At 38.5% G+C, this 25,969-nt stretch overlaps 4 protein-coding genes and 1 long non-coding RNA gene across 15 annotated transcripts; 3 read left to right on the forward strand and 2 right to left on the reverse strand.

The window, feature by feature from the left end:
* The first annotated feature begins 523 nt into the window (after positions 1-523).
* LOC125385496 lies at positions 524-5,197 on the forward strand. The gene is made up of 2 exons (XR_007224858.1): positions 524-635; positions 5,148-5,197. It is a non-coding gene; the product is annotated as an uncharacterized LOC125385496 (long non-coding RNA).
* Positions 633-3,588, forward strand: LOC100649656 (ubiquinone biosynthesis protein COQ4 homolog, mitochondrial). Its single transcript, XM_048407828.1, has 4 exons — positions 633-1,036; positions 2,270-2,628; positions 2,906-3,129; positions 3,259-3,588. The coding sequence occupies exons 1-4, from the start codon at positions 775-777 to the stop codon at positions 3,434-3,436; spliced, it is 1,023 nt and encodes a 340-aa protein (XP_048263785.1). The 5' UTR covers positions 633-774; the 3' UTR covers positions 3,437-3,588.
* LOC100647971 (discoidin domain-containing receptor 2) lies at positions 3,519-11,502 on the reverse strand. 6 transcript variants are annotated; one of them, XM_012310231.3, is made up of 16 exons: positions 11,348-11,501; positions 11,062-11,271; positions 9,544-9,721; positions 9,330-9,435; positions 8,797-9,022; positions 8,329-8,476; positions 7,868-8,169; positions 7,531-7,744; positions 6,797-7,429; positions 6,442-6,599; positions 6,195-6,359; positions 6,007-6,116; positions 5,742-5,921; positions 5,567-5,659; positions 5,336-5,477; positions 3,519-5,184 (listed from the first exon to the last, which is right to left on the reverse strand). In XM_012310231.3, exons 3-16 carry the CDS (start codon positions 9,626-9,628, stop codon positions 4,852-4,854), a joined length of 2,895 nt encoding a protein of 964 aa, XP_012165621.2. In that variant the 5' UTR covers positions 9,629-9,721; positions 11,062-11,271; positions 11,348-11,501; the 3' UTR covers positions 3,519-4,851. The 6 variants fall into 6 exon arrangements, with proteins under 6 accessions (XP_012165621.2, XP_048263761.1, XP_048263763.1 ...); XM_048407804.1 differs by having other exon boundaries at positions 9,544-9,715; positions 11,062-11,502; XM_048407806.1 differs by having other exon boundaries at positions 6,797-7,393; positions 11,062-11,502.
* Positions 11,503-11,943: 441 nt separating this feature from the next.
* LOC100649176 (exopolyphosphatase PRUNE1) lies at positions 11,944-14,752 on the reverse strand. Of its 3 annotated transcripts, none has more exons than XM_012310235.3 (6): positions 14,493-14,752; positions 13,317-13,452; positions 12,959-13,230; positions 12,592-12,833; positions 12,352-12,513; positions 11,944-12,272 (listed from the first exon to the last, which is right to left on the reverse strand). In XM_012310235.3, exons 1-6 carry the CDS (start codon positions 14,563-14,565, stop codon positions 12,093-12,095), a joined length of 1,065 nt encoding a protein of 354 aa, XP_012165625.2. In that variant the 5' UTR covers positions 14,566-14,752; the 3' UTR covers positions 11,944-12,092. The 3 variants fall into 3 exon arrangements, with proteins under 3 accessions (XP_012165625.2, XP_003396597.2, XP_020719569.2); XM_003396549.4 differs by having other exon boundaries at positions 13,317-13,558; positions 14,493-14,751; XM_020863910.2 differs by lacking the exon at positions 14,493-14,752 and adding an exon at positions 14,389-14,484 and having other exon boundaries at positions 13,317-13,558.
* A 1,114-nt stretch (positions 14,753-15,866) lies between these two features.
* On the forward strand, positions 15,867-25,892 carry LOC100648942 (inositol polyphosphate-4-phosphatase type I A). 4 transcript variants are annotated; one of them, XM_003396547.4, is made up of 17 exons: positions 15,870-15,999; positions 17,882-17,974; positions 19,530-19,685; positions 19,770-19,970; positions 20,067-20,221; positions 20,312-20,484; positions 20,588-20,729; positions 20,837-20,952; positions 21,060-21,146; positions 21,243-21,403; positions 21,480-21,663; positions 21,814-23,012; positions 23,290-23,555; positions 23,715-23,932; positions 24,060-24,382; positions 24,519-24,786; positions 24,899-25,892. In XM_003396547.4, exons 1-17 carry the CDS (start codon positions 15,882-15,884, stop codon positions 25,029-25,031), a joined length of 3,993 nt encoding a protein of 1,330 aa, XP_003396595.2. In that variant the 5' UTR covers positions 15,870-15,881; the 3' UTR covers positions 25,032-25,892. The 4 variants fall into 4 exon arrangements, with proteins under 4 accessions (XP_012165626.2, XP_048263750.1, XP_003396595.2 ...); XM_012310236.3 differs by lacking the exon at positions 17,882-17,974 and having other exon boundaries at positions 15,867-15,999; XM_048407793.1 differs by lacking the exon at positions 17,882-17,974 and having other exon boundaries at positions 15,867-15,999; positions 19,534-19,685.
* Positions 25,893-25,969: the final 77 nt, after the last annotated feature.

Genomic DNA, 25,969 nt, shown 5'->3' on the forward strand with positions numbered 1-25,969 from the left:
CTCCTTTAATTATAAGATGACTCATTAGTATTGTGTTCCTACCATCCAAACTTTGTACATGTGATAAATATGTATACAAGTATTATTAATCGATGAATGATATTTATAACAAATTAGTTAATAACAGGTTGAAAATTAAATGAATAACAATTTATTCATTATTATAAATGAAATAAATTATAAAAGGAATTTGATAAAAATTTTGCAAAGCAGAAATTCTTAATCTTCATATAAAAGAATTAAACACGATATACGTATGTATGCAAGTATACTACGTATATATACTGAGATTCATTTTGAGAACAAAGATAATAGATTAAGAGAAAAGCAGAAGGAAAAGCGAGATAGAAAATTTGTATGTATCAACGACAACGATAAATGAAGAGTAGTGCAATACCGTGGTAGAAATAGAAATAGGGATAGAGGAAGATACAATATTACGTCAACACGTTTAAAGAATAATTAGAGGAAAAAGAAGCGCTCGTGTGTGTACTTTACATTTTGTAAACAAATCTTAATGGTATTCAGTAACATTAAGTATTCATCCAGTAGGATAGTGGAATCTTCGTTGGCGACGTGTGCAGCACAAAAGGAGAAATAGAAAACCGATAGAAGAATGATAAGGTTATACCAGTGTATGTTTTATGAAATTTGACATAAATTTGGCGTATTAGTAATACAAAAGTTGTGATTGGAACGTAGAGAAGAGAGAAGGGAAGAAGAGAAAGTAAGAAAAAAAGAAGAGAGTAAGAGAATATTATCAATTTAATCGGTATGCCGTGGAGTCATAAAAATGTGATGTTCGCGAGGGTCGGTTCTGCCCTATTTTACGGGTTATCTTCATTTATGATCACAGTTGTAAATAAGACAGTGCTGACGTCGTTCGAATTTCCATCGTTTCAAATGCTCGGCATAGGACAAATGTCGGCTACCATCATGTTACTTTTTGCAGCAAAGAAGTTGCGCTACGTTGAATTTCCTAACCTAGAAGTAACAACGTGTGTCAAGATATGGCCATTACCAATCATTTACATCGGTAACATGATCTTTGGATTAGGTGGTACGAAACAGCTGAGCCTTCCGATGTTCACCGCCCTTAGACGATTTAGCATTCTTATGACGATGATCGCTGAATACTATATTCTCGGAGTAAGGGCGCGTGTTTCCGTTCAGTTGAGCGTATACACGATGATGGTCGGGGCAGTGGTGGCTGCATTAAATGATCTTGCTTTTAATTTGGAGGGCTATCTTTTTATCCTATTGAACGATTTCTTCACGGCCGCCAACGGTGTCTACATGAAGAAGAAATTGGATTCGAAGGAACTAGGAAAATACGGACTGATGTACTATAATTCATTGTTTATGATTGTCCCAGCGATTAGCATTGCCTACTGGATGGGAGACATGCACTCTGTCATAGAATTTCCACATTGGAACAATGTGTTCTTTCTTATACAGTTTGGGCTTTCGTGTGTAATGGGTTTTGTATTGTCCTACAGCATGATACTTTGTACACTTTATAACTCTGCGTTGACCACCACGATAATCGGATGTTTGAAAAATATATGCGTTACTTATCTCGGAATGATGATCGGTGGTGATTACATATTTACGTGGTTAAATTTCGTAGGATTGAATTTAAGCGTTGTCGGTAGCTTGGTTTACACTTGGGTAACCTTTCGAAGGAAGGAATCGTCCGAACCAAAGTATTCTCCGCTTTCTGATGACCAAACGACGAATAAAGTGCAAGCTGTATGATCGATGTACAGAGCAACGAAGTCGTGCCATATGTCGCCGCAGCTCTTTCTGTTCTTCTCTTCCTCTCTCTCTCCGTTGCTCTCGCTTCCTCGAGCCCATCACCTTGTTTCTCTGTTTGGTGTTTTGTATCTGTGTTAGTGTTCGACACGTGTCACGTGTTCTTCTTGTTGTGGAATAATGCTTTTGGGAGCCGGAAAAAGAGGGAACGAAATGGGAATAGGGAAAGAGCAGCAAGCGTGACAAACTATAGTAATAGTAATAAATAAGATATAAGATTCCATACCAAAGCGATAAGACCGTTACCGGATAGAAGAAATGAATAATAAGATGTTGCGCGCCATAGCGTATCACCTTTACCTTGTGAAATACAACTTGTACATACGTACTTCGAAATCTCGAAGGTGCAATATACTATCATTAATAATGCACGTGTACAAAAGTACTTTATAGTGAATAAATTTAATTTCTGGAGAAAAGAAACACGATCGATTCTCATTCAGTCCTCCGTCAGTTTCAGGCTGGCCACTTCGAAGATTATTCAGCAGCACTGGCTGCTCGTCATCCTTCACGATGGATTACGCGAAACATCGTGTATCTCTGTCGCCGGTGCAACGTGCAATTTTGGCGGCCGGTGCAGCCGCGATCTCATTCGTTGATCCTTTTCGCGGCGACATGATCGCATGCTTGGGAGAAACGACCGGTACCGATGCTCTTTCCTACTGTCATCAAAAAATGCTCGCAACCTCCGAGGGATCTCGCATTCTTGCCAGAAAACCACGTATATCCTCGTCTACGATTGACTTTTCCGCGCTAAGACGATTACCACAAGGAACACTTGGCAGGATCTATTGCGATTTTTTGGACGTTAACGTAAGCTCTTTCGACTTGACTCCACTCGATTCGATTCGATTCGATTCGATTCAATTCGATTCAATCCGCGCACATCTTTCAGTTTTCATATTTCATTTTCCATGTTTCGCTACACGTATAATTCGTAATGAAAATTGTTACTGCATCGCGCACTAGATAGAGATATACGTAGACGGCGATCATACCAATCGATCGGTCGTTTCTTACAAATTACATCATATACTGAAATTATTAGCGCGTTTCTGCAAATTGGAACAAAAATATTGGTCTGTTACAGAACGTGTCCCCCGATTCTAGACCTGCGGTCAGATTCGTTGAAGATACTGAATTAGCATATGTAATGCAAAGATATCGAGAAACACACGATATTTATCATGCTCTACTTCTAATGCCAACTACGATGCTTGGAGAAGTGACGGTCAAGTGGGTAGAAGCGTTACAATTACGATTACCAATGTGTTTCAGCGGAGCGATATTTGGAGCGTTCCGATTGCGTCCAAGGTAAATTCATCGAGTGAATCTCGAGCCCGATACTTGCAACCGATCGATGGTTTTGTCTCCATCTTTTTTTTATTCAATTCGCCGGATTTTATCCAGTCCAATTAGTTGGATTTCTCTTTGGCGTTTTAGGCAAAGGAAATTATATCTCGAGCATCATCTGCCTTGGGCTATTAACACAGGAATTGATACAAAATTTCTCTTGGGAATCTACTTCGAAGAACGTTGGGAGCAACCCCTTGCCGAGTTTCATCGAGAAACAAACATCATCCCTTTGGTGCCGATAGAAACCATTAGCAATGAAATCTGAAATTCCTCGTACGCTTTTCCCTCTAACAGTCTTAATAGTCTTACATATATTATAACACCAACAATAGACACAGCTTATTAGATAGTGTATAACAATTTTTATTTACCGTAACGTTGGAAATATGAAGAATATAATTTTTAATGGGATACGTATGATTTGTATTACAAATGTCGATCGATGTAATCGCACATTTAAAAAAATTTATGCTTCTATAGAAACGTACGCGTAAATATCAACGCTCGATACGATGAGAGTACGATCGATTCACCCGTGAGGATACAATCCGATTGGTAATGCTTGGGTGTAATATCCTAAGATATTCGGTAAGTGTTAGCAAATCGATCGATAATTACTTTTTAAAGTCGCGTACCGTCTAATTTGTATGAAACAACGTTCGTGATATTGATTGTCCCATTTGGTTTGTAGTAACGCCCGCAAACCGCTATTACTGGCTATCTTTTTGATATGCAGTTTTATCTATTACTCTACAAATATTTGCAGCGTAACGGCGTAACACATTCGAATGCAAAACTCGAGCACGTGAATTTATTCATGTATACATGCGAAACAACGCAATATCCCTCTTTGCAAACCATCTTCCGCCTAGCTTTGATAAAAAGTAAATATTAACGGTCCATTGAAAAGTTCATTTCTGCTGTATTCGTTTGCGTGCTCGATCGTTTAAATTCACGTATCTCTCTTGCCGCGCGTTTTTCCAAACCGGTAAATCTTATTTATTTTTCATATGCAACGCCTTATTCCTCGTACATACAGAATGAGCAGTATTGTAATATTATTGGGCGCTAAACAAGCTGAGGTACTAGACATTCGAATTGTAACGCAATTGCAACGTCTATTTGTTTCGCTGTTGGAATATTCGTATGTAAAGAATCACGGTTGCAATGTTGAATCATCGATTGTTTTTGCATATTACAACCGATCATTTACAGTTGATCGAAGGACAAGACAATATGATTTCTTAGTATGGTGCTTTGTGTTTCACGATTGCGGAAACTCACTCACTCACTCACTCACTCACTCACTCACTCACTCTCTCTCTCTCTCTCTCTCTCTCTCTTGCTTGATGTATGTGAGTGTGTACAAGTGTGATTGTGTGTGTATATTTCTATATGCATAAAAGTTGATTTATATATAAACCTAATTGAGCATTAAAAGTTAATGGCCAGAGCATCCTGAAGCGATTACGAAGAGTGTTTGTAATGGAGGAAAGAAATAGTTTTACGATATTTTTAAGATGGATTGAAATATACATTAGGAATAGATATAAAAAAGAAATTAATGAAGCGAAAATACAGGTTAAGTCAGCATAAAAAGCTGAAGTTTACGTACAGGATGCTTCTTGGCTGATTGTAACCATTTGGTCCGTGCTACTCGATCTCGAGTATCTCGAACGTTCAATCGAGGGCTAGTCTCTCGAGGTATAGGTGAATTTCCGCAAACTGGGGTCTGTCCTCGATTCGTGTACTCCAACATTTTTTCATTACACGGTAGAGATCATCCGGACAATGATCGGGTTGTGAAAGAATTCGATGATGATTTCTTTGGTCGTTGTTGTCATCAGGCTGTTCATTACAACCGATATACGTTTCGTTTTGGTAACAGCGGCCACAGTTTTCTAAAACCTGTGCCACTGTTAAATCCGCATATGGTATCTCCTTACAATTTAGAAAAATTTCCCAAACTGTTACAGCAAACGACCAAACGTCGGCTCGGCAACTACGTTTACCCTGAGAGGGAAAACAAAAATGAAAATAAATAGGGTCCGTAGCGAAGTTAACGATAGCAGAAACATATACTCGAGGCGCACAAGACGAGGAGACGTAGCTATGACGATAATGTAGAGATGAAATGAAGAGGAAGTAAGAAACAGTCGCTTACCAGTAACACTGCTTCCCATGCCATCCAACGAAGAGGAACTTTTACATTATGCCCGTCGATGAAATAATGATGATCATATTTGCTACAATATATGGCATGATCCGATATCTTTATTGTCAGATCCTGACCAACAATGCAATTCCTAAAATATTACACAACGTATATATCGAGGATCGATTAAGTCGATTTATTCCTTTATGGACTTTGTCATTTTTTTCTCGATTTACTTACCTGGCTGCTAAATCACAATGTGCAATATTCATGGATTCCAAATACTTCATGCCAGATGCAATTTGGGTAATAAAGCTTAAATGGTTGTCATAGCTGCGAATAGAATATGATAGAATAGAAAGGAAATTGAAAAGACAAATACACTATTGATATATAATCACGATATTTTACTCACCTAATATCGTCCTTGTTGTCCAAATTATCAGCGCGACTTTCTAAGAAGGTAAGGAGATCTCCGAATCGACCGAACTCGAAAATAGCCCCAAACGGTTCCTCTTCTACCAAGGCCATCATCTTTGCTATGTTTGAATTTTGAAGCATCGCCAAAACATGCATATCCTTCGTAAAGTCCAACCTGTGTATTGCTCAAGTCAAAATGCCATAAGAATATAAAGAAAGGTTTTTCGAACCGGCGTTACATTTCGGAATTAGTAACATACCTTAAAGAATCTACAACGCCTCGCCAAAGAGACCTAACGATTACAATTTGTCGACTTTGGATCGCTCCTACTTCGGGATTCGTGATTCCCTTTGCTTCACATAAATGGACCTGATTGAGCATACGTATTCGATTAAATTTCATATTGGTAAACTATCAGTTTAATTCATCGATAATGTTTCTTCTTACCAAACCGAAATTTCCTTCACCGAGTTTGTCTAGAATTCTTAATCTGTGTCTGGAAACACGCTGAACGTTGTAAGAATCAATGGTACTTGGTAAACATACGGTTTCCTCGTGAATGTGAAGCTGTGTAAACGGGCTCATAGTCGACGGTATCTCCCTTCTCTTTATCTATAACCATACATCTATATAAAAATCTCTATATAATACCTTTATTAGAATTTTTATAAACACATCCGATCCATCATCCTACCGTTAAAATGTCTGTTGCCGCATAATGCCCCTCGTAGATTCTTTGATTCGTGTTTCTCGATTGAAGATGAAACGCTTTTTTCGGCGAATATGTCATAGTCGTTGGCATTGTCACTTCCGCATACTTGTTTGTCGTGAAACTCGACTTGCGCTTGAAATCTGAAATGGATTCAATTGGGTAGAAGAAAAATGAGATTTGGCGTAATATAATGCAACATAATATACGTAATAATAATATATATAGTATCATGTATGTATACGCACATGCATAATACAGTTTACTAGAACAAATAGGCGCGGAAATCAATAGGTTAGAGTATATAAATTGTTGTGTAGAAAAGGTTGGTTAGATTCACCTGAACATGATTCGGCTGTACAAGTGGAGGACGCGTTTGAGTTTGCAACCACGAGATTTTCTTCGGAGAATAGACTGTATGTTCTCTCGTATAGAGTGGAACAAGCATCGGAATTATCGAAGTGAGAATCGACGACAGCAGCTTTGGCATCCGTTTGGAAATCTGTATTGGATCGATCAGGCAAGTTATCGGAAGGGGCAATAATGATAGGTTTGCGAATCAAGGATAATCCGGTTACGATCGAATTCGAGAGTTTAACATCCTTCGGAGAGATCGCAATGCCTGGTGCGGATGAGTCGCACAGTAGAGCTGTATGCTTTTGCAACAAAGCGACTTTGTTACGGCCTCTTTGTTTGATCAAAAATGCTGTACATGTTAAGAAAAGAGCAAACACTGTCAATAGGCCGCTGACAAGGCCGATATACGTTTGGGAGGTACCAACGGGAAAGACATCCGGTATCGAGGCATCTTCGTCGATTTGGTAAAGATCCGTTACATTCAAACTCACGGAGTTGATGGTCGAGTGGATGACGGAGCTGCTGGATTTTGCTCGTGGTTCGCTTCGATTTTGCTGAATTTCCGATGATTGATCATCAGCTAAAATATTTAAATCGTTCGATCGACTTGTGCTACCTGCGGTCAATACGGTTATCAAAGCATTATTAATTCGCGTCCAACTCTTTCTTTTTTCTGATATTCTTGTACTCGTATATGACTATTATCTAAACACTTACCAGTGTAAAAGGTAATTTCGCTGAGAAGCAACCATTTCGCGGCAAGACTGAATTCCACTTTTACGAATTGTCCGATCCTAGATTGTAAAGGGATCGATACCAAAACCGTTTCGGCAGCGGCCGATTTAACAACGATCGGCCACTCGGATTTTTCTGCTTCCGATCGATAATTCTCACCATCGATGGAAAACCAAACGCGCATTTGCGAAAATGTCTAAGAAAAAAAAATAAAAAAAAATTGTCAGCTTTGGAAAGATATTTATAAAGGAATTTTTGAATTTTCAATTTTGTGTATGTGTATGTAAGCTCGTTGTAAAAAAGAATAAAGAAAACGAACCTCGACGTCTAGTTGTGGTATACGAGCGACGTGTACGGTACAATTCTGAAATTCTCGTAGTTCTTGAAAACGAAAAATAATCTGGATTGTAGTACGATCCGACCAGCCGATCCAGTTCGTAGCATTGGTCGAAGAGGAGAGAATTTCAGAAATTTCGCCTAATATACCATCCGTCAATTGACCGAGACCGTTTACGAGAACAAGAGGCTCGATCTCGACACCGTCATACGAAGCATCCTGAACGTTTCGTCCTCCGGGACCGGGATTCGATCCCTTGGGCGCGTTATAACTTGCGACATACTCTGAGGATGAGAAAAATAGTTGATGTTCGTATAGTGCGTACTTGTATTATAATACGTACACGTTATCACGATCGCAACGCGTCGAATCGATAGACGAGAAATGACGAAACGCCTAAACGGTAAGGCAAACGGTAAAATATACGGTATAGAAATGCTCACGTTCCAATACGCATCCGTAAATTTCGACTCGCATGCAAACCGTCCGGGGATGTTGGCTGTAAGGTACGAATCGCACTTTGCTCGCGACAAACGGCAAGTCCAACTTCTGCTTTTCTACCAAGTAGGTGTTGCTGTTGCCGCGTAGTACCTGAAACGAACGATGCTCGATCGGTGTATCGACGTAGGAATATCGGTAGCAGCATTGTTTCTCAGCATCAACGGTCACCGGAGACGTCTCGCCTTGCTCTCGAGTACAGACTAGAGCGTAGGACTGCGTTTTTCTTTGAATAACCGCCCGAAAGCTTACGATATCGTAACTTTCTTATATTTTTCTAATTCCTTCCTCGCGACGACCCATACATATGTATATAAGTATGTATGTAAGTACTTATGTATTCGATGCGACTGTGCTTGAATTCGAAGCAATGCAGACGATTTCCGGTCGATTTATCACACACAGACACGAACTCTGTCACCCATCAAGTTTCTATATTGATGCCATTTCGTGTCGCGCCAGTACTCGAGAAAGAAAGCCTCCGCATACTCCTGACCTTGACCATTGCCAAACCGTCCTTGAGTTTCGGTCCACGCTATCAGATGATTTTTCGTCAGATCGATCTCCAGGTATTCTCTTATCGCGCTACTGATTTGCGCTTTTGGACACCAAGCGCCACCATTCTTCTCTTGTCTTATCCTGCAAACGTGCAAACACTGATATCGCCGTTTCTTACCAACTGCTACGCTACAGTGCCATACCATACCATACTGCGTATACGTATGTATTTATATCGTTTTAAATCTTATTTTTCAACCGAATATTTCTTATCCTATTTTATTTAAATTCCAACCACCGGTAGTGTTTACGTTTAACGGAACGAAACTGACGCGAAGCTGATAAAAGAATCGTAAAACGTTGAAATCTAAATCGTTCGAAGGTAAAACACATCGAATAGTACGTATAATTTTACCTTTATCGACAACGATCATTTAAAATAATTTACCTTGCGTTTTGGGGGCCCACGGATTTCGTTTCGTAGCTAGAAGAAGCGGTGATCGCATCATCTGGAATTTTTCCCTCTTCCATGCCAAGGGGAAAGATGCACTGATCTGCAAGTTGCGAACATATATATTTACATACAGGCCTTATTTCATCGATCTTATCTTTTTACAATTAATTTCTTCGATATCGTTATCCTTAATCGCTCATTTCCTCACCGAAAACGTTTTTCGTTGCATTTTCTCTGCAGCGAACAGTTGCCAGAAGCACTCCCAATGAGACAACCGTTAGGATGCACCGCATCTCGATATCCGGATCTTCTATCGTTCTCGATTTCTTTACAGTTCATGATAGACCGAGTCCTTTGCTAACATTGTTCGATTTCTCAAACTGTAACTGTATATTGCTTAATCAACTAATCGCATTAACTATACATTAACTATACTTATTATATTTTAATTTCAATTATAACAACTTTAGGCTTAGATATTACGTGTTATCGATCGTAAGTGTAACACGAATAATCGCTATTTGCTTTTCAAGCCATATCGTGGCATAATTTATTTTACTGTAAAAACGAAATACACGCGATTGATGGTCGTCGTAGGTGTTGATATTGCATGTGGTACGTGATTAATCGTACTGCGGCGAAGAAAAAGAAACATGATTTATGAAATTAAAGGAGGGAGAAAGGACTAGGGCAGCGCGTTAATACATTCGAGACGCGTTCGATGTTCAAGTGTATCCAAAGAGAAAGAGTAGCGGAACTATATCCGTTTAGGTACCTGGCCGTATTTATGAAAGAAAGATCTAAAAAGAATCGATCGTAGATTGTCGATTGTCTGAGAGACGAAGAAATTGAAACTATCGAAACCGCTATCGAATATCGCTATTACCATCGATATTAGATAGGTTAGCGCCTGTACGGTCGGCAGTTAGCAGCTGGCAATTCGCAGGTTGCACGTTAATTAGATTCACCGATGGAAAATGAAGACAAAGAGGGTTAGGGAATGCGCACGGGGTCCTGGATAGGTATTGGGTGTGCGTGCAACAAGTAAAGTACGATCAATACGAGCGTGCAGCAGGAAGGAAGAGCATGACCATGTTCGACTCGTTTGCTCCATTTGTTTCGTTTGTTCGGACCTTTGTTCGTTTTCGACAAACGGTTCAATATTTATAATATTTATGTTATTCAACTATGTCATGTATATACGTCATTGTGTAAACGTAAATACAAACGCAGAGGCAAATGTAAATGTGTACAGGATCATCGAATCATCCTTTTCTCTTACGATTAGAGAAGTCTTATTATGTCCCGTTTAGTATTTTTCATTCGATCCATGTATATATTTACTATTTACACGTTGCGTACACGCACATGTATTCGTTTTAATAATTTCTATGATAGATACAACAATATCCGTTTATGCTCGATGTTATTCAAAATGTGCTGATGAAATTGAATTTATAAAAATTTAAAAAATTGAATTTTTCTTTTCCTTATTGAAACTGATCTGCTTTATAATGTAATTTTCATTCAATTCGACTATCAAAACTATAATTACCAAATTTCTTCTACATTTATTACATGCATGTAAAATGAATCGCATCAATTATTATTAAATATGAAACACGTGCGTCTTCTTTTCCGTAATTGATGCGATATGACACTTATTATGTTTGGATCTTTATATCTGATAGGTTTGATAAAAAGCTCAATGTCAAAAAGTGCTTACCTTTTAAGCTTGACGCATGTCACTTATTGCGTATACGGGATACGTGAACACGGCAAATTTTGAAAAACGAAAGAAATTTTGCATCGTTGTAAAGCTAACCACGAATCAAAGTGCACCAACTTATCGTAATTTCAATTTCTCTTTTAACTTTTCTCCTTTTTCCTTGTTTCTTTTCTCTATACATATACGTATATACATACGGTGCACGTCCTAATTAGAAAAAGAAAAAACGACAACTCGTAAGAATTGTTGCTACCCGCACTATATACTTGACAGATTTTCTCACGTTCGGTTAGTTTTTCGGCTCTTTTCGGCGAATAAATTTGTTCGTCTTGTCGCGTTTCTCGCGAAACGTAGTTCGATGCAAACTCCGCCACCCTGGACCAAAGCTTTAGCCCAACATCCATGGTATCGGCCCGTGGTGGTGGTGAGTTTGCTCGAAGATAGGAGCGGCGGAGAAGAGTGGGGCGAAAGGGGATATAGGGGAATATCATCCCTCCAATGTATGTATCTCCGATCGTAGTAACGATGTTGATATCGTTATAATGGTATCGATCTTTCATGTACGTTACACTCGGCATAGAGCATAATTAACTCGAAGAAAATTGGAGTAATTACCATCAACTTGTAGTCGTATCAATCGATCGTTCGTTCTCTCTCTCTCTCTCCCTTTCTCTATGTATCTTACTCTCTCTCTCTCTCTCTCTCTCGCTTCATGTAACAAAAGAAATAAGGTAATTCTGTGGACTCTCGCGCGTTTAAATATGTTGGTTATTTATAATACGAGTTTCGAAACAACTTAGCTTAAATTAACGAGTTTCGAAACAACTTAGCTTAAATTAAGGAGTTTCGAAACAACTTAGCTTAAAGTAAAATGAGTCATTTTGTTTCCTATTGTTCTTATTTCATTTATTTGAAAGACTGAACTCAAAGAACTGACACTGCCATCTGAAATGTGACTTCTTATAATCTTTCGCATTTTGTCTTTACAAATTCAACTTCAAGCAAGAGATCCAATCACGAATAGTTACTCAGCATCGACACTCCAACGAAACGGTATCTCGAATGATCGGTAAAATTTGTTTTCGCGTGGCACGTAGATTTCTTTGTTCATAAAGGAACAAATTAACATCTCCATCTTCTTGGTGAATTTTTCTAATCAAACTCAATTCGAGAGATGGTTGCGTAGACGCCATTAAAGCTTCTATTATCTGTTAATAGTAAAATTGACCCAAGATCGTATCTCTATCGACAGATCGAATAAAATAAAAACGGAAAGATTGTGCTAACCTTATCTCTTAGCCGATTGGCATGAGACGAAAAAACAGCGATATCTCGAGATATTTCTTGCGCATTAAGTTGCATTCCCATTAGAACGACGATCGTAGTGTTTTTACATTTGGCAAAATTTCCAAGACTTTCTAGATGAGCCCCTTGTAAATCGAGGAAATCCTAAAGTGCGATATGCAAATTGAATGAATTACAATTCATATGTAAAAGAAGGAAATACGTGCATGCTTTAGCTTTTACCTTCACCAACATAGGCAATCCAACAATCGGTATGCCAACAATTACTTTTAAATCTTTGATCAAAAGATCATCGATAGTCAATTCGCTAATGTCAGATTTTGCTTTGACGATCTCGTTAAACACTTTATCTCTATCTAGATCTGATAGTCCAACTTTTTCCAGAGATTCCACAATTTCCACATCAACGGGGGTAGCACGATCGGCCTCTTTTGAAAAATTACAAGTATCGACCAAGATTGGACCTATAAAAATTGCAATAGCGATTACGTTTAAATAACGCAAAATCAATTTGATGCCTGAATAATATATTCGAGTAAAATTTAATCAAAGCAATCTTGTTTATTTGCTTGCTGACTTGCTTGCTTACCTCTCAGAAGACTCGATATCTGCGAGTCTATTATTTCTGCATGTTTATCGAATAAATTTCGCGCCACTAGCGTCGCGCAACTGCCTACGCTCTCCAGATGTATTTCTCTACCAGGCCACGGCCACCGTTTGTCTTGTGGTCTGTGATCGATTATTTTTACTACAGAATCCATTAGATAAGTGTCTTCGTCCGCAAGGTTATGATGATCAACGAGCACCAGTTCCAATTTCGTTTCCACATTCTCCTTTAAAGCTTTCAAATCTATTTGATCCCTATAATATACATACGATCATCTATCTATATAATTTACTTTCATTTTTTCATTCTATAACATTTGTTAGAAAATCTTGTAACTTACCGAAATGTCAGCAAGTTGGAAGGTATGTTATGACGTTTCAAGAAGAATACGACTTCAGTTTTTACATGATACTCTCTTTCAGATATATTCATCAACGGAATAACCGCTAAATCAGTTTCCTTCCTTTTAATTCCGTCTAAATATTCAGAAAAAGCTTGAATCAATGCCGATACGGCAGAGTCTAAATCGCAAGATTCATTACCCAAAACGATGCAAATTCTTTTGTAAGCCAGCGGCTTCGACTAAAATAATATACAAACCAATACCTTGTTAAATATTTACTTTGTCTCTTCTAAAAATTTTTTATAAAAAAATTTTTATTCCTATTATACCGATATCTTAGATTATCATTCAATAATTTTATCTACCAGTGTTTATCCCTTTCACTTGTATATTTCGAAATTTGTCCTCTTTGGATTTTCATTTTCAATTCATTTTTACATATAATTGCGCAAAATAACAATTTATGCTGATAAATAACTAAATATCTTATATTTTTCAAATTTATTTTCAGTTTTCTACACACATATTCAATTTATTATCTAATATCAGTTAAATAATACAATAATTCCGACTTTTTTATCTTTTTTAAGCAAAATAGGATAACATATTTCAATTTTTTAATGACTAATAATTTTAAATGTCTCAGAGAATTGGCGCGCAGAAGATACAAACTGAAACTATCTGTTACATATTACGTCACATGTAACTGCTACCAACTATAGTTGCAATTCGTGGTATTACTTTGTTTGGGCAAAATTTTCTTAAGAAGAATGTAATTACAATTTTCTCGTCATCTACGTTGTTATAGATGCACATGGTATAAATTTAGACAAAAAATGATGAATATCAAATTATTACTATAGATATTAAAATATAAATAGATATTGATATCAATATTAATTTTAACATGTTCTTAATGCGATATAAATATAATAACAAAGGAATAATTACGACGAAACTAATGATATGGAAAAACAGAGAAAAGTAATAATTAGTGATATAAGTAAATTATCCAATTGCAGTACATTAGTTTATTATATATACTACATACTATTATTTAGTACTTAACTTATTTAGTAGAAGTGAACACGTATATTATTGTCTTGTTACAATTCACGAAAAATATAACTTTATTCACTACAGCAAGTCAATTAAAACAAAACAGAAATTTACCAAGACTGCTTTCGATGCGGATAGGAATGATTCCATGCTTCTTTACTATGTTGCAGGATTTGTTTATGTACATATAATATAATTAATCAACTGACTTCATATATTGTGAATTCATGTCTGTTAATTACGTGTGAATTTTGAGATCTCTTGAAAATGCTGTCGGTTTATTTGGTTGCTAGTATAGGACAAACAAGTAGATTGTTGTATCAAATATAGAAAAAAGTTAGCAAAGAAACGTATTGAAAATTATTGGCAAGTGCTATTGAATTTTGTCGAGCATATTAGAGCATACTCGGAGGTATTCGAGTTGAATCGGAAATCTTCGTTAATACACGAAAGATACCGAGATCGAACGAAGCAAACGACAGTATGGCTGCGACCACTTGCTCCTTTGTCTGATAGTCGTTGATAGGTGTCGTACGTCGTACGTCGTATGTTTCGAGATGCGAAATACGGTACACATTCATTTCACATTCGTTCGATAGTTATTTTGATCCAATAGCTTTGATCTTTGGATAGATTACTGGTGCATTCACATTTTCTTGCAAGCATGTTTTTTTATTTTCATATTAGCATGAAAATAGCCATCGCAACGTGATATATTTGAAATCTGATTAGTGTGATTTAGTTGTCTCACTAGTGATTTTGGTACTAGGAACAAGATATACATTCGACAAGGCGAATTACGGCGAGGAGAAACTAATGGATTATTTGAGAATAATTTTCGGAAGGATATTAGAGCATACTCCCTACACGAAGATGCGGTACAATATATCTGCTTGCGGTTCCATCGCTTGTTATTTTTGTTCTGCACTTTCGTTTTTACGTCCCCAGTGATCAATATTATCTACTTCTCATTACTTATTCGATAGATTAAACGATTCGATAAATAATATATCTTCCCTCAAAATGCATGCTATTGCGGAGATAGTGATAATAATGACGTAAAAAGAAAAAGAAATGCAAGCGTGGAGTGCGATTATATGAAGGGGGGTTGGGGATTGGGGGTTGGGGAGAAGGAGAAACATGGAAAAAGATGAGAAAAAAGCACAAGGTGTGTATGGGACAATATAGGTTATAGATTTCAGAGATCGATCTTTATATTCGTTCGCGTTCAGTAGAATTAGGAATAAGGATTAGATGACTTTGTTTTCCATTTCGTTTTATTCCACTGTTCTACGTTCTATTCCGCGTTTCGTTTCCATTTCGTTCCATGTTCCGTTCCGTTTCGTTTCGTTTTTTACTTTGGAAATTTGACGTAACACCGTGAAAGAAAAAGATGCGATACACGTGTCATTAAATGTTTATTCTTGATAGATAACAAGAAAGAAGAGTACGTGATCGCAGATAACGTGGAAGTTACCCACGAGTAGACGGGTGCCTTCCGCGATGCGGTTTAACAAGCAAGAATTGTTGACCCTGGCTACGCAACCTTCACAGAAATTCGAGAAGGAGGGTATATTGTATGTACGCGAACGTCAAGAAGGCTTCTTTCGCAGAACTGAGAGTGAGTGATCAGATTTAGTCCTTGACAAATAGAAATAATATTAGCGTGTTTGATCGCCTATTTTTTCATCGATTCAATTGTACGTTGTACATGTAATTTTAAATGCTCCAATCAACGCATGTTCTTTCCTTATCTAAATTGTATATTTGATCATTGAAAATAAACTCACGTGATACGCAAATTCTTCGTCTTGTATTTAATATAGAGCCAACCTATCATCTGTTTTCCAAAAGGATACGATTCGCGCATCACGTACATATATTATCAGTTATTGAGATTTTCAGTTTTGTGAGATTCGTACAATGCTCGCGTGTATAACATAGGACGCCCGTTTACATTCACCGATTTACGCGGCTATTGCCATTGCTGCCCTCACCTTCGCCGCTGACTTCAACGCTGACGTCACCGCCGTTTGTATAAGCCAAATGATCATATCATTTTTTTTTCTCTTTTAATAATTTCCCAAGTATCAACGAACCGACAAGCGTCAAATATCGCGATTCAAGCTATTTGTTTCCCTTTTCCGCCGAGTACGAAGAATTTGTCGAGCTCTCGTGTAAACCTATCGAATGCATAAGCATTTAAAACCTTTCGTATATTACATACTTACACACGTCGAAGCTACGAAACATTCCGAATCGAATACATATGTATTCCTGTTTACACATGTACACGTACTAAGAGCGAAACATTGTTTCGTTTACATTGTTATTCCTTTGTTTATCCTTTTGATATTATCCTTGCTATTATTGCTGTTGTTGCAAAGATTTACCGTAGCTGTTTAATGATTTTATTAAAATATCACCTACTGGACGAGTATGAAAATTATTCGATATTAATACACGTTGATACAAATATCGCTACCTTGCTAACAGATATGACAACAACAACAACAGTAATAATAATAACACAATTTTGATACGGCGCGTCATTCTGATGGCGTATACTAGATTTTAATACAATATGCATTTAATTTCAATGAATAGCCTGAGAAAAAATGATTGAAAGATACTGTTATGTATTAGAATACTATTATCCAAGGTACCAGAACATCTTACAAGATGTCACAATAAAGTCAAAATCATGATTTTATACCTGCATTAAATGGCAATTAATGAATTCGGTATGTCGCGTAGCTACTTGAATATTCTGTGTTTGTATATGTATGTGTGTATATACGTATGTATACATATATATCGTGTATGCATATACACATATGCATATTTTTCTATATATTTATACATATAGTATGTTGCATTTTATATTTAACATCGTAGATTTATTGTACTTTCTATCTTCGAGATTGTGGACTTGTCAATTATATTCTTATTTTCTTTTTCTATTTTTTGTTTTAAAAACTGATTTCTGCGAATCGAGCATGCTTGGAAATTGTGACTGACGATCGATGGAAGAATCTCCTGTCGGACGTGTGCACGATCGTTCATGGATTGAAACCGTCTCGCTGCGACTCGATCGAATCGCTTATGTTCGCTAAATAAAGCTACCGCGATACAACCTATTTGAAAATGTTCCTTGTTTTTCTGGTCGAGATCGACTCGAGAACGGTGACAAGTGACAACGCGTATTGCAATAGACGTGATAAGAAAAAGAGGAAAACAAAATTGGATAGTGAGAGAGGGGCAAGGGAAGACGGGTGGGAAGAAGGTAGCGTTCGATCTTCGACTGTAGCTTGTAGTATGTATACTGTATATACTGTATGACGTATACGATCGCATTTATGACTCGAAGCGAGACGAATAAAACAGCTTATATCAAGGAATGAAAAGACGAAAACGTGCCGCTTAGTGTACAGCCACGTCCGACTGCGTTCAGATATTAGAGCACGTTAATTAAGCTACCTGTAGCTACGTATAATTTGCAGGTACAGGTAAAAAATCTGACAACAAATATCAAAAGGGAAAAACACATAAGACACTACGAGACCTCAGTTGCGTTACAGCCAGTACGAGTAAAGGTATATTGGAGTTTTTTTTTGTTTTTCATCCAAAATTTTCTCCTTCACACTGTCTTAACTCGATCAATCGCGATTAACACGCTTCTCGTTACGCGCTAACTTCAGTCTAATCGAATCAATTCAAATTGATTTCTGTCGATCGAGATCTCGTTCGTCCTTTTGTCACGTTTATCGATACTTATATTCTTTTCCTCGATCACGCCATATTCAACCACCATTCCCATCGAGCACGGCGCTACTCTACTTTTATTGCATACCGTATTTACTCGTACGCGTGTCTTCCTTTAACATTTTCCTTCAATTTTGTCACCTTAATCACGGAATAGCACGATTCCGCGTCCCGCGTCATATAAATCTTATTATTCTACCTATATTGTTATAAATCGCATGCATTCTTAGCTTTCTTAGTTCTACAAATGTATGTTCTTTACTCTACTAGTGTATTGCATAGTTGCCTTGTCTGACGAATGCCTAGAAATCGTATCTCCGTAAAACAATAGCGCAGCCAACCAGCTTCAGCCTGTGTGATTTTCGCTCATCCCTTTCCATTTATTTACTTCTGTGACCTATGTGTATGTACATGTATGTAGTATCCAAATGGGTCTTAGAGGAAAGGACAAGTAATGATGTTTGGATTTAATATATGATATTCGAAGCAACGAAATGATTACAGTCCTGTTCTACGTTCTATTCTCGCAGGCGGCTTTCGACTTCCCAATTCAAGCTCTGCACACTCTGCACACTCTGCACACTCTGCACACTCTGCACACTCTGCACACTCTGCACACTCTGCACACTCTGCACACTCTGCACACTCTGCACACTCTGCACACTCTGCACACTCTGCACACTCTGCACACTCTGCACACTCTGCACACTCTGCACACTCTGCACACTCTGCACACTCTGCACACTCTGCACACTCTGCACACTCTGCACACTCTGCACACTCTGCACACTCTGCACACTCTGCACACTCTGCACACTCTGCACACTCTGCACACTCTGCACACTCTGCACACTCTGCACACTCTGCACACTCTGCACACTCTGCACACTCTGCACACTCTGCACACTCTGCACACTCTGCACACTCTGCACACTCTGCACACTCTGCACACTCTGCACACTCTGCACACTCTGTTCCTTTTCCCGTTCTTCGGAGCAGGTATCCTGAAACCCCCGTGGTCAAGGTCACGCAGCCTTTTCACGAAAACTGTCCACTTAAAGGACCCAACGGTACACTGATGCTGAACGGTACTTTGTTTACAGTTCGGTCGATACCTTAGGCCTTTTGGCCCCGATACTACATGTATATTGTATATGTATTTACTTAGACGCGTAATGTAACTTTGTCGAATATCTACAACTCGCTACTTATGCCTCATTCTCTGTTCCCTTTCTATTTTATTGTACATACATATATCCTTTTCTAGCCCGTTTCTTTCTTCCTAAAGACAGAAGAAAGCAACTTTGGACGAAATACCTGTTTTCATCACAGATGAAAACACGCTAACAGACTAACACGGAGTTGTCGCTTTTCTTTGTTGCATAGTAAGTTTGGAGAGATGGTGCAGATTACGGGGAAACCTATTGTTTTATTTCAAATCACGGGAACAATGGTCGGAGCCTTTAGGTGTGATAATACTGGAACAATGTTTTGTTCGCATGGAACAACCGAGCAATCAGATCCCGTATGGATTCAGTATAGGTAAGCACATTTGGTTTTTCAAGAAACGACTCCCGTAACGACTGATCAATGAGCAGCAATATATCAAGAAAGCATTGATTTCAGTATTCGACGGAGGTTTATTCCAAGCGTTAGGTGCAAATTCGGCCGAGGAGAGGGACAGTTGGTTGCAAGCCCTTCAGCTTGCCAGCTACGAATGTATGCGAAGTCAGTTATTGGCATTGCAGCAACGCATAGAAGCGTTCAGTGGACACAAACACGACACCGACATCCAAATGTTACGCTTGCAACGTGGAATTTCGACAGGTTCGCCATCTACGTCTTTCTCTTACTCTATCCTTCCTAATAGGTATTTATTATTCTAGTTGTTTCGAAGCTGTCGTCGGACTTGACCTGTTTCAGATCCTGCCGAAATACCGATATGCGAGATATCGTTGGCATGCGACAACCTCCTTTGCGACGGTCACGGTCGACCACCTAATCCGGTTCTAGAGGTAGATGTGCAAGTGAAAAGTTCAAAAACTTGGATCAAATATGCGCGAACCGAAGTAGTGGAGGTAAATTTCTAAACAAACTCATCCCAGTGTGTTATATCGCTTAGTTTTCATACCAATCTCTCCCTCTCTCTCACACATAAACGCATATAGCGAAGCAGCAATCCCGGTTTTCTAACGACTGTCAGCTTCCGAGCTAGCGACGGGCTAACCACGGAGACCAAAGTGAGGATAACCGCGTACGATGTCAGGGAACGCGTGAGCCAAACCGCGACACCGATTGGAAGCGCGATCGTGACGTTAAATGCGATTCAAGATACACCTAGGTAATTTGACCGACTCTTGTTTCGACTTTTTTACCCGTCCCTCGATTTCCTTACCAATTTTCCCATTCTATCGCCTCTCTGACTAGTGATCGAACGTTTTTAGATTGAGGATACCTTTGAAGTCAGCAAAGACAACAACCGTTGGCTTTTTGACGATCAACGTGTGGAATTTGGAAGCAGAAGACAGAGGGAACAGTACAGAAAGTACCCCATCCAAGGAACCTTCTTGCGGAATGAATCATCAGGTAAATATCGACCTATCGCCAATTTTTTCCCTTTCATCGCCAGATGTTCTATAGTCCCTTTTTTTGTTCCTTTCTTTCTGGTGTGTGTATATGTTGATTTTTCTTAGGTACTTTCGCACAGACGATCACAATCACTACCACCTAGATTGGGAACCAAAATCAAGTTGCCGCATCAAGGACAACTCAAGCTTCTCTTTGCTAATCCATACATACAAACATACAGGTACAATTTTAATAATAAATTAAATTTGCGTGTATCTTTTCTTTCTTTCTTTCTCTCTTCTCTTCTTTTGTTACATTTCTCTGGAATCGCGTGCATCGTCTTTTCAGGTTTCACTCTGGTTTAGGCGGCGATATTTGTGTACACGAAATCATGGCAGAGAGTAAACTTTGTTTCCAATTCCCACAGCATTTACTGTGAGTATTTCTCGTTTACCATAACATTTTGTTTCGCGTAAGCTTGCTGCACGAATCAAGTAGATAACATAGAAAATATTTTTTCCATTTGTACAGTGCAATTTGGATTCAAGAAGAGAAAGAACTGCTGCAAGAAGTAGCCGGCATGGGTGAACTACGAGAGCCCTGGCATACAAAGCAAATCGAATTGCTTGATCGCCATCTTCATCTTTTACATCTTTATTCACAAGCTAAAGAGAATTTGGCCGCGTTCAAAGGTAAACGAAAACGCTTACCATATGAAACGCCCTACCTTGTGCACCTCACTAATCGTTGAAATAATAACATCTCTAGGAAGTTATTTCAAGCGATCGTCACGCAGAAACGATAGGACGCTCGAATTTGCACCTGTCAACTTACACCTTCAAAGAATGTGGGTGCATAACGATACGTTAAACAGATGCGGATTTTATGATTTTATCACTGTTGGAGCATTCACTGCGCATTCGCATAAAAGTAAAAACGGTGGACTCATTAGGTAACTTATAAATAAACTATAAAATATAAGCGTTTAGACAGTGTGAATAGAATCGAAAGACGAGTAAATCAGAGAATGGATAGATCGATAGATAATTAGGTAAATATGTAGAATATATCCTCATATTGTTGACTGTATACTGTTTGACAGGTTACTGCAAGCGCTAAAAGAATCGCCAACGCGTGGCAATCAGTTGTATCAAGGAACATCGAAGATAACAATGGCGCACGATGCTATTCAAGCAATTAAGCAACTCCGGCGAGACGTTGTCGACGCTATGCGTGCTTTGATGAAACTCGCAAAAGACAAACAAACCAGTGGAATGTTACCAATTTGCGAAGACATGATCACAAAGACCAGAATTTTGCTCAGTCTGTGGGATCCTGGCTTGGTCGAAGAAGCATTAACTTTTCTAGAAGAATACAAAGTAGCCAAGGTTCATGAAACTTCGAACGAAAACTCTCTGAATTTAGACTTTAAAACGAACCAATCGTTGTCTCCTTTTAAAAGAATTACGCAACAGTTGAACTTTGACTTGAAAAGTCCGGACTTTGACGATTTCGTTACACCCGATACTCCGGAATGTGTGAGAGATTTGTGGACGAAAGAGAACGAGAAAAACGGTTATACGGCCTCGTTTCCCTCGAAAAACGAACACGTTTATGTGAACCATCACGTTAACACCACTAATCAAGATAACGTTACCGATGGAAAGGACGAAGAAAATTTTGTTATTTTTCCAGATGTCGAAAACGATGCTAAAAATTCGGAAATTATCAAAACTTGCGCAGAAACGTCGACCAGTGGAAACGTCAACGACGACGCCGATGACATCAACGACAGTGGGATCAATCCCGTCGTTAGCGATACTATCTTGGCTACAAATGCTAGCAAATGCGAGGACAACGAGGAACGAGAGGCGGATATCAAAGGCGATATTGATCCATGCAAACGGTTCCTAGATACTCAAAAGATGTGCAATTCACCGTCTGCTAATTACTACAAACCTACTGATGAACCCGAGCCGTGGGATCTGACCCAATTAAATATCGAGGCGAGTGTAATGTGTTTAGTGTCGAAAGTCAAGTTTCTTTGTGGAAGATGTAGTAGTCCGGCTGTACGGTTGCGGAATAAAAATATCGTAGGCAGATCGCATAGCTTGAAAGGATGCGCTCCGACTAATCGTAGCAAAACTGTTCATGTTGTGACGATTCAACCAAAAAACGACATTAAGAATAACGACGAGTCGAGCAAGTTACTCGATGCATCTGTGGAAAATCGTTCGAATTTTCGACAACAACCGAGTCCAGGTTCGGAAAAGATACCAGCCTTTTCTAAAGCCAAAGAAGGTAAAAAACTTGATTGTCGATAATCCTTCGCAACTTTGATTCCTATCGTTTAACTAGTGTTTCTATTGCGTGAGAACCACGATTCGTTATCTTACTATATTTACGTATTTGCGGATGTAGAAATCACGTTTTTTTTTTTAATATTTAAATCTAGTCTAAGAAAATGTATAAAAGAAAGAAAAGAACAGACAAATTAGAAAATTGTTGATTGATAAATCGATAATTTTATTCTTGGTTCGTGTATACGAGTAAACACAGTATTGTATTTGTTTTAAAGTGTGCCAAGCTGTCGATTCGATGACGCGAATGATTAAAAGCAATTCGGGACAAAGGAACAAATTCACCGAAGGCTTAGATTTTGCCTCAATCGTCGATTGGACTAGCGAGCTCAGGCCGAGTATGAAAAAATTACGCCAAGCTATGGATGGATTGCTGAAAACTGCTCGATTGACGCATTCGGTATTTAGAGTGCAAGAGGATCCGAAAATGGCTCAACGCGCTTGTAACGTTCGGTATAGGCGAGACGTATGCTTTAGTCAAGCCGTAAGTTTTTTTTACTTCTCTTTTTTACTTCTCTTTTACTTCTCTTCTACTATTCTTCACTCGATGATTACGCTTCCCTCGATCACTTCATCAGTCGGCGATTCTTTTACTTAACAGTTGGATAACGATACATGTAATAATCTCTAATCATGATTTCAGTTGACTAGCTTGGTATCGGGATTGATGGCAAAGCTTTGGTGTCAAAGACCCGATCCCATGTTTCTTCTAATTTTGACCACTCTTGGTCCTCTGGTCTCGTTCGAGGGACTTGTCAGTTATTACGGAGACGAGATAGATATGTGGGGAGACATGACTGTAGCGGTAGAAGATATGCATACCGTAACTTTCACGCTGACCAGGTGTGGAATTGAACCGAGGTTAGTATTGTCGTCTGTCCCGGTATTAATTCAAGCTGTTCATGACAATCGGATATTGACGAATCCCGAATACATACAAGCGAATAAATATATTTTGCAACGATAAATAGTCGCACAAACGTTTCAGGTTCGAGGGAAATTGTAACGCTCCGTTTCAACAACCACTACCAAGAGTACTGGGTTCTCGAACAGCATTAACAGTGGTACTTCCTGTGCCGGATGCGATCTATTCTCTGCTGCCGTTAGTTCCTTCTTCTAGGCAAACAATTTCCTTCAATGTTACCCCGGTCTTCTTTAACGTTGGTATTAACGAAATGGCTTCTCTGGCGGAGAGTCTCGGAACCACGAAACCACAGGAAAAAAGCAATATGGATAATTTCGAAAGACTGAACGAATATTATTTGCGTTTCAAGAAACTGAATTTGCCAACGGAAACGTCGTCAAAACGACGTAAGTTTCTTCTATTCGTTTTTCTTAATATCTTAGTATCTAAATGCATAGTACAGTGTTGTTCGATTCGCTCACACCCTCATACACTTTCCGTTCATTCACCTTTCTTCTATGCTTTATCACTTTAATTCATTAGTTGGCGCAAGATCGCCGCTCGGTCAAACGTTAGCAGAACTGATGACGAATCTAAAGACAAGTGTCCAGGCGAAAGTAAACAAGAACGTGGAGGTGTTACAATTATCCTCACAAATTTGTCGGAGAATGCGCGGTTTGAGGTTTACCAGCTGCAAAAGCGCAAAAGATCGCACCGGGATGTCAGTAACACTGGAGCAAGTGAACATCTTGACCGCCGAATATCACCTGGCCGAACACGAATACATCAGAGCGCTCGACTGTATGCGAAGGTTAATTTCTTGTATCGAATATGAAATTTCATCTAGATAGCAGTAACCACTGTTTCCTAATAATATATAAATGGAAAACAATACCACTGAGAATACTTGTTTCTAATTGCAGCGAAGGATGTCGACGGGAAAATACGTGGAAAAATATCGGAATTCGGAAATACGCGTTCAATAGCTTGCAGATACTAACATTTCCGAAACTGTATCGGCCACCAACAGGAACTTATGGATCCGCACAAACTTAAAAACTTGATTCGTAACAAAGCACGATTCTTCCATAATATGCACGATGTCAATGTGCGATCGAACTTGAGTCGAATGATTATGAAAAAGAAAAAGTTGTTATGCGTGTGCATGTACGACTGTGTGTGCGTGATCGATTCATCATGGAAACGAAAGAGAGTGCCATTTTATTTAATACTATCGCGTGTTAGCATAGAGATCATGAAATTTTGAAATGATGTATTTTTATTATTTCTGTACATAGAATTTTACCGTAGGTAAGGATATACTCGTATATAAAAAGCGGTCAAACAGTATATATATATAAAAATTTTATCGAAATTCAAGTTATGTGCCAACAGTTATATATATATTATATATACATATAATATATATATATGTTATCGTAATTTATTGAAAGGAGGTGGGTGTGTACTCCACCACGGTAACGACCGTGTTCCATTCAGTAGGATATATATATATTTTCGTCGGCAAAGTTATATCGTTCGATCGTCTATTAACATCCTTGCCCTTAGCGTCTTCCGATAAAACGCAACGGATATCAAGAATATGACGATAAATGGTGCGAGTTCAAGGATGTAGCAATTGAAAGATTATGTTCGAGGATTACGTTAAATTTGACGAATCAAAAGAAATGCTTTTAGCTTTGGAAACTGATTGTTCGATCAAAGTAGAGATGACATATAAGAGTGACAACGCATTGAATCACATCGGTGTTTGTAATATACGTATGTAATACTAGACTCGACACCGCAACTGAAAAGTGCGTAAGTGCGGGATCGTGCATATTTCCAGTAAAAGTATACAAATTTTAGATTCTATCAGGGTAACAGTTGTATTTTAAATAAACTATTATCCTCTGATTTACGTACATAAAAACGGACACCAAAGGAAATGAGATACGTATATATACAAGTTTTCTCTGACTCGATTTACTCTT

This window comes from Bombus terrestris, chromosome 7 (genome assembly GCF_910591885.1).
Source record: "Bombus terrestris chromosome 7, iyBomTerr1.2, whole genome shotgun sequence".
NCBI lineage: Eukaryota > Metazoa > Arthropoda > Insecta > Hymenoptera > Apidae > Bombus > Bombus terrestris.